Source organism: Lactuca serriola, chromosome 9 (assembly GCF_051521515.1).
Source record: "Lactuca serriola cultivar US96UC23 chromosome 9, Lser_US96UC23_V15, whole genome shotgun sequence".
Lineage (NCBI taxonomy): Eukaryota > Viridiplantae > Streptophyta > Magnoliopsida > Asterales > Asteraceae > Lactuca > Lactuca serriola.
The window spans coordinates 48,468,673-48,482,305 of NC_136416.1; the positions used below are offsets into that span (position 1 = coordinate 48,468,673).

The window sequence follows — 13,633 nt, forward strand, 5'->3', positions numbered from 1 at the left end:
TGAGTCTAATCTAGCGACTATGTTCTTGTTTAAATTAGAATCATTGAATTTGATTTGCCACTTTCATGAATTGAATTCTTGCGTAGTTAATTAACTTTTAAGGCACCTAATTGTTCTATTAAATTAATAATTGGTAACACACAATAGGTTTTCTTGTAGGAGGACATATCACATGCTTTCACACTTCCAAGCATATGAGAAAAATATGAACATTGTAGGGAAACTTGCGCAAAGCTTAATGCAGTTTTTCAATACAATCTAAGAGCGTGTTAAGGTTGAATTAGTGTGGCTAGGTCTAGCTAAAGAGCGTGTTTTGATTAGATAATTTGGAAATCGAGTGGTATTAGAGCATGCTAGTGTCTTTCAGTACCAACATATATCAGTAATCATGAATTGCATCAAGTCATAACAAAGTTAAATGACAACATTGAGAACTAGAACTAGAACTGTAACATTCAAGATTTAGTGGTATGTTCCTTTTTATCCCTTAGTGTAATTTCCTTTCATTTTGGTTACTAGTCGAGTACGTTGGGCGTACTCTATGAGTACGTTGGGCGTACTGGCTCTTTCGATGGACGCAGAGGTGCCCACGTACGTTGGGTGTACGTGGGAGCACGCAGGGGCAAACCTTAATTTTTAGGGTTTGTGCCCTATTTGAGCAACTTATGTTGCCTTGGTTGTATCTTTTGGTCAGCCTCCACTCCCCTATACCCTGAGATCGAAACCGTAGCCTCCCATAGTGTGTTCTTGAGCTTTGGAAGTAATTTTGTGTTGTTTTGTGTGCATTGAATAAGGTGGTGCTTGGTGACCAAGCTTTGGTTATACTTGAGGTTGTAGATCCAGAATCTTCATAAAGTTTGCTAGCTCCAGAAGGTATAAAGTTCCTATCTTGGAACCTCTTTGTGTTAGATTGAGATTAGGGATTTTTTTAGCTTATTATGGTCTTTTTGGGTCCTACTTGTGAGTTTGAGACACTCAATGAGATATGAATGCTAGATCTTAACCCCCTCTGATATTCCTTGTGTAAAAATGTGCTATCTCGATGAATCATATTGTTTCATGAATAAGTTAGAGTCCTTATTATGAGTGTTAATGGACAAAATCAGGTTTTGGATGCCATTAAGACATGCAAGGTGGTAAGGTTGCCAACTTTATGCGTTAATACCTTGAAATGAAGTAGATTTGAGGTTTGGACGTTACGTGCTTAAGTGGTTAAGACAAAAACTGGACAGATAAGACTTTGGACGATATGCGGGGAGTAATGCCTGGTACGTTGTGCACACTGGGTCAACTGCCCTGTAACGTCCCACAAATTCAAGACTAAAAATTTCTTTTAATAAAACATTTCTTTAAGCAAATTCATCATTCCAAAACATAAACAAAGTATTAATTTCCCAAATACATGTTCATTATCAGAGTAAACATTCCCAGGCTGTCTAATCTATGGTGTGCGTGCAATGCGATCACCCCGAGCTCTTCCCTTCGCTACCGGAAGTACCTGAAACCAACACTGAAAACCGTAAGCACGAAGTTTAATGAGTTCCCCACCCTACCACATACCATATAATCACATATCATACACACTGCCGGGCAATTCTGGGGTGCCCGACCTACCCGGTACGACCATTCTGGGGTGTCGACCTACCCGTGTCATGCCTTTCCGGGGTGCTGACTACCCATGTCAAGCCATTATGGGGTGCTGACTACCCATGTCAAGCCATTCTGGGGTGCTGACTACCCATCGATCCTAACAACCGATCCTCGGGGACTATTTCACCCCTACTGCTACTATCACATATATCATAACATAACATATTATCAGACATATTTGGGGTGTCCGATCTACCCTTCGGTCCTAACGACCGAACTTGGGGACTATTCTCCTCCTACTACCACTATCACATATAACATAACTTGCCAGCATATAAACATATCATCACATACTGTCAGATGTTTCTGGGGCGTCTGACTACCCTCCGGTCCTAACAACCGAACTCTACCGATGAGTCATGGAACCCCATCCATGCTCCTACTGATAGTGATATACGGGCCCAACCCACACTCACTTTTTCCTTAACTTGGGCCTCGCCCCTGATCTGCTGCTAATGAGATATGGAACACCATCCACACTTTGCAATTGGTGAGACACAAGACCTCGCCCACACTCACCTCCCTACCAGGCACATACAAGTATCGCGCAGACAACAAGTATAAACTATCACATACACCACTCCTTGGGCATCCGCCCTCTATCATTGGACCTCGTACCGAATATCATACTAGCATACTGTGTCTAGGGCTAACCCTCGGGTCTTCTACTCATAACTACATGGACCGGCATTGTGGCCGTAGACCCATTTATACAAAGGGAAACTCACCTGCACTGGCTGAACTAGATGATGAACCCACTAGCTGCTGCCCGGAAAATCTCTGAACTCCTGCTCCACTCGCTCCCCGAGCTACCAAAATCAATGCAACACTGAGTCTAACTGACTCCCGAAAGACAACCAAGTCAACTCTGGTCTAAGTCAAAGTCCTGGTCAAAGTCAACCTCCCAGGTCAACCCTACTCGCCGAGTCTACCTACTAACTTGCCGAGTTCATGTGCTCAAAGTCCTTCTAATCGCGACTTGACTCGCCGAGTCAGTCCATGACTCGCCGAGTCCAACGATTTCTGAGTCCTGACCTGTCCAACTCACCGAGTCTCCACTCGACTCACTGATTCGAGTCTTAACTCGAAGGGTTTGGGGTTTCGCGACCTGACTCGCCGAGTCCAAGGCAATCTTCAACCAACTCGCCGAGTTGTTCTTCAAACTCGCCGAGTTCCTGCCCAACTTCATCTAACTCGACGAGCTGTTCATCCCACTCGTCGAGTTCCTCCAAATCTTCATGCTACTCGTCGAGTCCACTCAAAGGACTCGCCGAGTCCATTCAGACCTCCATACATGCAGAGGACTTTTGAGTCATGCATGGACTCCAAACTGTAGATCTACCCTTCCCAAGCCTATTCCTCACGTAAAGTTGCAAACTTTACGTATAGAGAAGGAGATCTAGGCAAAATACACCATAAACTAGGGTTTAAGGCAAGGAGGCTCCATAATCAACTCAAGGGCTGCTACTTTATGCTTCTCAAGACCATAATATGCTTATATTTGAAGTAGTAACTTCAGATTTGGCTTCTAACTCAAAATAATAACATTATGGCTAAAAAGCCCCAACAACCACACATAGATCTAGATGCAAAAAGGGTCCAGGAACTCGTTTATTACCTCCAAATGCTCAGAATGAACTCACAATCCCAGATCTATAGTCCCTTCTTGCTCCTCCTTGTTCCTTCTTCCTTCTCCAAGCTTTAATGCACCTTCCAAGGCAACAAATGGCTCAAATAGAGGATATGGCGGCTAGGGTTTAATGTTCTGGGTGAAAGAGGCAGTAAAGGAACCCTAGGGGAGAGAATGAGGTGCTTAAATAGGCTCCAAGTCCCGAATTTAGGGTTTTTTCTGCACAGACCAGACTCGCCGAGTCCACTTGGCCGACTCGCCGAGTTGGTCACTTACACCTCGACCCGGATACCGCTCGGACTCGCCGAGTTCCTCCTTGGACTCGCCGAGTCTCCCCTAAAAATAGGGTTTTCTTTCCTTTCTTGGCCTTCAAAACTTTGGGTGTTACATGCCCGTTTTCGAGTCAACGTCAGTACGCCGCACGTACGAGGTGTATACTGAGCGTACTCGGTGATGTGGGCTTTCGACATTTTGGGCCCTTTTTGGACTCGAGGTTCTTTTGGGCTATGGACCTTAGCTAGTTTTTGGGCTTATGTGTGACATCTCGAAAATTTCAACAAATTTTTAACTTTTCAAAACAACCCATTCACTAGAGAGGTATTTACAAAACCATTGTTTCTAAAACGTTATTTAAAATCGGAATTGTTTACAACATAGTTTTCAAAACATTTTCATTATCAGAGTTTCCCATAGATCATAAGTTCTAGAAACACGAGGATGTGTACGGTCACGCCTTCACCTTATCACGGTTCACTGAAGTACCTGAAACCATAAACTAAAACTGTTAGCAAGAATCCTAGTGAGTTCCCCCAAAGTACCAGCACAAAAATAGATAACATATACCAACAAACAACATACATACAGGGCCTTCAGCATGACTGGAATGCCCCACCAGCCTACAATCCATCTGGTACCCCCATAGAGCCTTAGGTTTAACTGGAATGCCCCACCGACCTACAGTCTATCTGGTACGCTCACAGAACCTTTAACATGACTGTACGCCTCACCGGGCCTTCAGCCTGACTGGTACACCCCACTGTCCTTCGGTCTATCCGGGACACCCTGAGTCTGTTGGCTTCAGAACAAAGCAGGTCCGTCTCCAAAACCAATGATATCTGAAACCATAAACAAAACTGTAAGCACGAAGCTTAGTGAGTTCCCCATAACATACCCCACACAATCCACATAATCACATAAACCATATCAGCCATATAAACTACATAAGCCATGCATATAAACATATAAGGATGCCATGGAAACCCTCCAAGGTCTTACACTGGGTGCTATTGGAACCCCCACATGGTCTTAACCCACTGCCATGGGAACCCTCATATGGTCTTAGGCTACCTGCCATGGGGACCCCCACATGGTCTTAATTACCTGCCATGTGAACCCCCACATGGTCTTCCTTACCACAGAAATGCCATATAAGCTAAACATGCAAACAACTAGGATGCCATGGAAACCCTCCAAGGTCTTACACTGAATGCCATGAGAACCCCCACAAGATCTTAGTCCATTGCCACGAGAACCCCCCGGGGTCTTCTATGCAAGTATCACAAGGACAACTAGTATACCACATATTACGTAATCAACTAGCATTCCTCATAGCACATAATGGGCCCGCCTTGGTGCCTTCGACCCATTGGTATGGTGAGGAGACTCACCTCAAATGCGAACTGTAGCTGAGTAGGTCCAAACTCTGAGTATCAGCTCTGCCACCTCCCTAATCATAAACAACTCCTTAGATACAACTCAACCATTCAACTCTTAAAAGTCAACTTTGGTCAAGGTCAAAGTCAAGGCTCCGAGTTAACCTAACTCGTCGAGTTATCGCTGTAACTCGTCGAGTCCATCCCAAAGCCAGAACCGCGATGTTGCGATCCAACTCATCGAGTTTTTCTACAACTCGTCGAGTTCCTTTGTTTTCCAACAAGATCGGGGTAACCTTAACCCAACTCACCGAGTTCCCCTGTGAACTCGTCGAGTTCTTCATTCTGTCAACTCACTTAATGCATTAAGCCCTTTTTTTCTTGAATCCAAAGGTTCCAAACTTCAGATCCCTAACCATAGAGACATCTAGAAGGATAAAGTTTCCAACTTTACCCCCAGGGATCATCTAATAAGCTTTAGACCCAAACCCTAGTTCCTTTGAGGAGGGTCTTGACCCATTAAGCCCTTAAACTCTCATCCCATCGTCCCACAACACAGATCTGATGTCTAAAGGTGGAAAAATCACGTAAAGTTTCTAACTTTACATCCATGCATGCTTGAAACACTATCCAAGTTCCATTTTAGGCTTCATAGTGGGCATATTACATGAATGGTACATGGAGGCTATTAAAGTTTGCAACTTTAATCCTCTAGAGGTCTTATAGAGGCCATATCTACACTCCCATCCTCTGGAAACCTCTTTTCTTTGGACATCCAAGCCAAAGTCCCAAAACCAAGCCCTAAACCACAAAATATGAGATCTAATAAGCCACATGTCAAGGTTATGGCTTTATACCTCCAAGATGCAGCCTTTGATGTAGAGTTTCTTGATCCAAGGTCTCTCTCCCAAGCTTGATACTTCTTTCTTCAAAACTCCCTTCAAAATCTCCAACAATCACTCAAACACTCATCAAAACTCAATGAACAAGTAAGGGAGGCGATTGTAGGTTTTTCTCTGGGCAAGGAGGCTGGTAAGAAGGCCATCCCTAGAGGTTGAGTCCTTTAAATAGGGTACAATGCCCAGAAAATTAGGGTGTTCATCCCCAATGTCAACTCGTCGAGCTGGACCTCCTCAACTCGTCGAGTTGGTCTTCCAAAAACACGCGTGACAAATTTCCAACATGTCGAGTTCTTCCCCTTGAACTTGTTGAGTTGGACTTATAAATAAAGTTTTACCTTCCTTAATTGACCTTCTAGATTACGGGTGTTACATAGTTTAGGCCCGAAATTGTAAATCTTGCATCTATATATAGATCTCAATGTAATTGTAAATCTATTTACAAAATCAGAAGAAATTTCACGAGTTCAATCATGTACATAACACGATTACTCTAATCGTTTGAACCATGGAATTCTTTATGTTGTTTATTTTTATTCATATCTTAAATTGTGTGTGTGTTTGTTTGATCGTATACCTAACAAAGGTATGTGGGAAATAAGATAGTTTTTAAGAGAGCTTGATATGCATTATAAACTCCATATCCATACCAATGAGCTTAGTTACTCATCTCATTCGATATACGTCTGAATTATAATTGCATAAATATTTGATGATACTAAAATCATCAAAGACATGTTGACATCACTTTCATTCCTTTTGTCCAAGTACAAAAAAAAATACATTGAAATAACTTGAATGACAATATAATATAATCGTATAAACACTTTATTATTATGAAGCGTATTGATAAATAAACATTGATTCCAAGATGAGTGAAATATCAACGTAATCTTATGGCTGTGTACGGTTTAGAGCCTTATTAATAAATCATTTTAGCTTCTTTAATATTTTAATTAAACAACTATGATAACCATATAATATTATTAATGTTAGACTTATAATATGATGTGTAAATCACAACACATATATAAAAATAAAAAGTTGTGGTGTCAGACATGCATAAAACATCATAAATCTAAAATATTTTCAAGTGGCGATTACATCTATATTTAAAGATGTATTTATCAAACTTGATAATATATAATATAAAATAGTAGTTATCTAAATTATGAATAAAATACGTTCTATATCATCAGATTTCCCGAGCGATTCTTCTGAACCCATAGATGCTGCCTCATCAGTCGGTTCCTACTCAAGACGTTGTTCATTTCCACGATCTGTTTATTTGAAGCTCAATGATGGCACTAAGTGCATTTGTCCATTTAAATAAAACTTAGATTAAAAATTGCTAAAAATTGATATATTTTGATTATCGATATTTGACAATTAACTTTGCCATTAACCATGGCCACAAGATAGAACAAGTCCCATGCTTTTTTGGTAACCATATTTGACCCGTCATGTTCATTTTCATGTGTAATCTTTAGAGTAAATTACAAATTTGATCCCCATTCTTTACTTCATTTTCAAATTTGGTCTATTTTTGGTAATCTTCTCAAGATCATTCTTATTGTTTGCATTCTATTGTGGATTTAGTCTCTATGACAATGAAATGCAAGTATTTAAAGAAAATACAATGGAATAAACTTGCAATTTTGAGTAAATCACATAATGCAAACTTAAGCACAACATAGGATATATTTTGATAAATTGACCATATCTTTACTTCTGAGTAAATAATGAGACCAAATTTGTAACTTAATATTCTTTATATGACTTTTCAGGTTTATGCAAAACTAACCCCACTCATAAAAGTCTCAAATTTGATGAAAACAAATTTATCATTTTGCCACCACCTCAATCATATTATCTGACATTATGATTTTTTTTTTTTTTTTTTAATAAATAGAAAGGAAGGAAAGATAAGAGAATATTTTTCTAATTTTGATTTTATAATCTTTCTTTCCATTTTCTTCAGGAAAGAGAGAAAATGTGATGAAAGGTGTTTAGAAAAAAAATATGTATAATGACGAAAATATGTATTTTCAGAATGGCTACAAAAATGTTTCTTTTATTTTATCATTTTCATAATTAACTATATAGTTACAATATAATGGTCAATTTGTAAAATGATCTTTTTTTTTAATTATTTTCTCTTTAAATTAAGAACACAAAATGATTTCACTTTCCCTTCTTTATTTCCACTCAATAAAATTTTTTTTTTTTCATCCAAATAAACTCAAGATGAAATGTAATTTTTATGTTCTTATATAACTCGCTGAATTTATTATATAATTGATTAAAGTACATTTTGTATGCCAATATAATTAATTAAAATTTTCTCCAATAGTTTTTGTTCCCCACTAGGTATTGTGATGTTACAATTTTGCTATGATATTTTTATTGGTTTACATTAATATATGTATTTTAGTGTATGCAATACTATATATTAAATACAGAAATAAAATGCATAGACCACCAATCAATTATTAAATCGTCTAATAAAAAAACGTAAATTTCAGAACAAGTTATATTTATGGAGATATAAACAACTTTGTCAATTGTCATGGTATATGGTGATATTGTTCATTTTCATTATTATTTTTCATTTTTTTCCTTGGTATTCAATCAATGGTTATGGTCACTTTTGTTAGCTTATATGCTAAGGTAAATATGTCATTATAAAATATTGAAAAGTTTGGGTGATTACTAGATTATACCCGATTTTCATAAAAATATGCATTAATTTTTTTTTGAAACATAAATAATATAATAACATTTTTTGAATGAAAAGAAGATTTTATAAAAATAAAAAGACCAACAAATAACTGAAAACAATATCACGAATAATACAATTACTCGTATAAATTTTATTTAGTTATTACAATATATGTCTTCTTTCATTTGATTCTTTTTTGATATGATAAATTAATATCGATAACACGCTTAAGATAACACTGTAAACGTATCTTTTTATAGTTTTTTTTTATCTAAAAGATAAAAAAAGTAGAATCTTTATTTTTTCTTGTAAATATTAGTAAAAAGCATATCTCACCATAAACAAAGGTTAAGTAAGTTGCTTCCCTGTTTTGACAACTAATGAAGTGTATAGTTGACATAAACAACAACAAAAGTAGAATCAAAGTGTGATTAACAAATTCATAATGACTCATTAAAGAAAAAGTGATTCTTGATCCAAGAACTTAGAAAGATTTATACCTCAAAACCTAACTATCCACCCCACTTTTTGACTTTGGCCAAGAGTTCGTGAACTAAACAACATTGTTCTTTCAAATGTGGAAAGTAAAAAAGAATTATAGGTCTAAATTGTGTAATTAATCACGACATAATTTTACTCTTTGTAAGTGTAAGATTTATTCATGTTCATTGTTTCACAATGTGTTCTAAAGATACGAAGTAGAGATAATATAAAATCATCATACTTAGGATATGTATATATATATAAAATAAATTAATAATATACATGATACCCTTAAAGACTTGACATGATAACAAAATCTTATGTCATGTTTGTTTTGTTATTAATAAATCACTTAGTGGTTTGATCATTTTAAATTCATACACAATCATCTAACGTATTGTTAGCTCTCTTTTAATTATTTTTGATGATAATAATAAATAAATAAATAATATCTTTTTATTGATTAGACATTAGAAAATAAAGATTGTTGGGTTATATTGGGCACAAAGAGGAATATAATTATATATGTGATTTATAGGAATAGCAACCAATTGGGAGTTGATTTCTTTTGTTGAATGGGTGGTGTTTAAAGCGAATCTTGAAGATGACATTTCCCCACCTAAAGGGTCCCAAGTGTTGGTTCATAAGATGAGGGGATTATGTGCAAACATCACTAGATTGTGGGAATCAAAAACAACATTCTTAATGCAATTTAATACCTCACAATGCTTCTTCTTTCCTTAATGAAACAATCACTAGATTGTGGTTATCTATTAATACCCCTCATAAATAGTTTTCCAAAATTACAAATACATCTTTCCATAAATATTTTGTTGCTCATTAAACATGTATATCACAAAAGATTGCCTATAATTAACATCACTTGGGTATTTCAGTATTAGCTTACTTCATCCCAAAATCATTTATCACATCAAAGATGATTGTACGAATAATATAACATCGAATATGATAATTAATAATAAAAATCAAATTGATATTATACTATTTGTTAACATCAAATTGTAAATTTAGTACTTCGAATTTGAATTTATGCATTTCCAATTCCTTTTAACTATTTCAAGCTTATATATATAATATTTAAACATATAATTATATTTTAAATATTAAGTATTTTTAAATTTTAAAGTTAATATAACAAAAATGTATAATACAGGATAAAAGACAAATATTGTTACGAAGATCGTTTTATGTTTTGCAAAAATGAATAAGGATTGAAAGGTCCTAACAAGATAAGTTAGGGTTTTTTTTTTATTTTTTTTATTTTTATTTTTTATTTTTAAGAACACTTCCGACCATTTCTGGATGTTTTGCGTAGAACATGTACAACACTTGGTATTTTATAGTTGTTCATTTTTTAAAAGACTTCTGACTTCAAAATTGTTGTGTGTATACTGCGCAACGAAACACTGGACCCTCATATTCAAACCAATTCCCACCTTATTTTAAGTTGTATTATTTAACATAAATTTTAATTTTTTTTCCAACTTGTTTATTATTTTATAATATTATGAAAGATATCATAAACAATTCAAGTATAATTTATAATTTACATAATTTCAAAATGGTTTAATAATTTCATATAAATGTTTTTTCGTATTATACTGTCTATAACAAAATATTAATAAATTATAAAGTTAATCACTAAAATTACTAAATCAATTGAAGATAACCGAAGAAATAACCATCATCTTAGAAAATTTAACAAAATGAACATGTTGTTTGTTAAATTAACAATTTTATTTGTTGTTATTTAACCATTATTATGTTTATAATTATTTTATATAAACATCTTTAAAAACCATATCATCACAATAATCTTTATATTCGATTTGCATATGATTAAAACTAAATAAAATTTTCATTTAGAATTATTTTTAACTATTATATGGTTAATTTTAATTTATTTCAATAGCCTTCGGATGTTAAAAAACAAACATACTTCTTATTGTAGTTTGTAGACGTTTTGTCCATCTCTTCTGCTGTATAGAATTGCAGATGTGATCTGCAGACTGCATACATTTTACCTTTGAAAAAACAAACACTGCCTTAGTCTCCAAAATTTTCGCAAAGTCATATTTGTGCACTACAAATTATAACTTCATGATGATTAATGGTGGAATAAACTTTGACTTGCTTAAGCTATAACCATAATATTTTAGATGCAAACCATAGTTACGGACTAATTTGTATGTTGTGATTCTTTAACTAATTCGAGATAAATGAATGAAATCATGATGCCCTATGAGGTTTCACTCGCCTATCATGTTCGATTTCGAGTTGAATGGATAAAGTTTTGAGGTTTGAATTCAAAATGAAATAGATAAGTATTATGCTCCGCTAGAGAATTTTTAGCAGAATAGACAAATTTTCTATAGTTTGAAAGACCAAAAAGTTGACTAAAAATTATAATTAAAGAAGTAGAATCAGATGAGAGTAATATCTTACAACCCTAGCATGTGATCAAAATCGTCTTTTGCTTATAGGATCTTAACATTAAGATCGAAGTCTAAACAACCAATGAATTATTTATTCATTTTACTATATAAATAATGGTATAGTGGGTTGGATATCAATCACTCTTTTTGCCATTTTTTAGACTATTTTTTGGTCGGTATAGAAAACGAGTTATATTAATTATCAAACATATGTATCTTTGGTTGTCCATCCATAATCCATTGTCGTAGTTAAAAATTGCCTTAGGAAGGGAAAAAATAAGTTTTAAATATGACCCTAAGCCCCCTTGAGTTTACAAGACAAGACTTGTACACATTGCATAATCAAGAAATTAACAATTAACTCACACTAAAATCATTTATTTAGTGAATTGGCTTTTCATAAGTAATATTTTTCTTTCCAAAAATTGATGTTATGAGTTATGACTAAAGTTGACACTACTTGTCTTTGTCCCCATAGAGCTTTTTCTTTAGCTAAGATGCATCCTCTCTACTCAATCTCCAGACTCTTTGTAAAGCAATCATCACATCAAAATCAATCAATCTCTTTGTTCTTGCTGCCCATTTTGCACTTTCAAAAGCATTGCCACTTGTCCATTATGATATGACCCGTTTCTAGAGATATGTACAACTTCTACTTCACAATGTACAACTCACTAAAACATGATTGCTTTCAGTAGTTCATAGTCATACAAAGGAAAGACAAAAGATTGATTGTAGAATGTAAACTATAACTTCTTTTTCCAATAATGAATCAACAACATAATCCAAACTAAGAAAGAAAACAAGATTTCAATAATTTCAAGAAAGCATACAATCAAGTTAGTGTGAAGATTGACCAGTAGCATTGGTGTAAGCTTCAAGCAGATGAGGTACAAATTCATGATAAGGAGCCACAAAATCTTTAACAAAATTCACCTCAGAAAAAGCAACAACTGAACAAAGTGAAAAATTGTTCTTCAACAGCTTCTTCTCTTTCAAAATCTCGAAAACTTTATTTCTAGGCATAACTCTCTTCTCCAAGCTGTAAACTAATAGCTTTGGGTGAGTAGCTAAATATTGAGCTGTATAACCAAGTTCATTCATGAAAAAATTCAATGAAACTTGAATTTTAGCTTCAGATCTTCTCACACAAAAAGGTAAAGCTTTAACCATTGTAAATATTTCAGAATCAGTCCACCCAAAGCTTCTAAAAACTCCAAATTTCGTCTCTAATGTCAATTTACTCAATGAAATAATTATTTCAATCCCATCAACAAATCTAGGGGAGTTACGAGGAATTCCTAATACAGGTTCGACTCTTTTAATGGTTGATTCCAACCACTCTGGACTTTGAAGAAGACATCCAGGGTTTCTGAGGAGTATAGTTTCGATTTTATCGTTTGGTAATCCGTATTTTTCCAATACGAGCATATTAGCTGACAATTTCTGTGCAAAATTCGTGGATAACATCCACCATGATCTGTAAATAACCTTACTCACTTTTTCATCGCTATTCAGTAACTTCTTCAGATAATCGACGTTGGAACCTAACCTATTGCTGGAGTAAGTCGGACTTTGTTTAACTAGCTTCTCTAAAACCGACCCGGATAAACCTAATTCCTGGAAAACCCTAAATTTGGGTTGGAGGATTTTATCAACGCTGGTTGTTAAGATTTTAGGGGTAAAACATACAATGTTCTTTATCTGAGTTTTGTCGAGACCGCATTGTTTGAAGAAATCAATGACTGATTCAGGGTTTTGAGTGGATTTAAGGTGACTTACCTTTGTTGAAGCGGAGACTGCTTGGTCTGTAGAAAACCCTAGAGAATTGACAAGGTAATCCACCATGAAATGGGGCTCGATAATCGGATGTTTTTGTGTTGATTTTGTTGAGTAATGTGCTTGAACCTCGTGAAGTAGAGTGGATATTGATGAAGATAATTGCGTGGCGCCATTGTTGTTGCTTGTTTTGAATCGCAGAATCCACATACCGAAACGAATTCAAGAATTTAACCTAAAACTACGCAGGAAATCGCCTCGTTTGTGTATTCATATTTCATAACAACACCATGTCAAATAATCAAATTTACATTATTTAATATTTATAAATATATATATATATTAAAAACTATTTAGTAGTA

The 13,633-nt window shown here is 35.1% G+C and overlaps 1 protein-coding gene across 1 annotated transcript; it reads right to left on the reverse strand.

Annotated features, from left to right (window-relative positions):
* Positions 1 to 12,220: 12,220 nt before the first annotated feature.
* LOC145076629 (transcription termination factor MTEF18, mitochondrial-like) lies at positions 12,221 to 13,570 on the reverse strand. The gene has a single exon (XM_079022441.1). It carries the CDS (start codon positions 13,479 to 13,481, stop codon positions 12,333 to 12,335), a length of 1,149 nt encoding a protein of 382 aa, XP_078878567.1. The 5' UTR covers positions 13,482 to 13,570; the 3' UTR covers positions 12,221 to 12,332.
* Between the last annotated feature and the right edge of the window lie 63 nt (positions 13,571 to 13,633).

What these genes read in the sequence shown, in the direction of transcription:
- LOC145076629 (XM_079022441.1), bottom strand. Translation starts at nt 13,481, where the DNA reads ATGTGGATTCTGCGATTCAAAACAAGCAACAACAATGGCGCCACGCAA.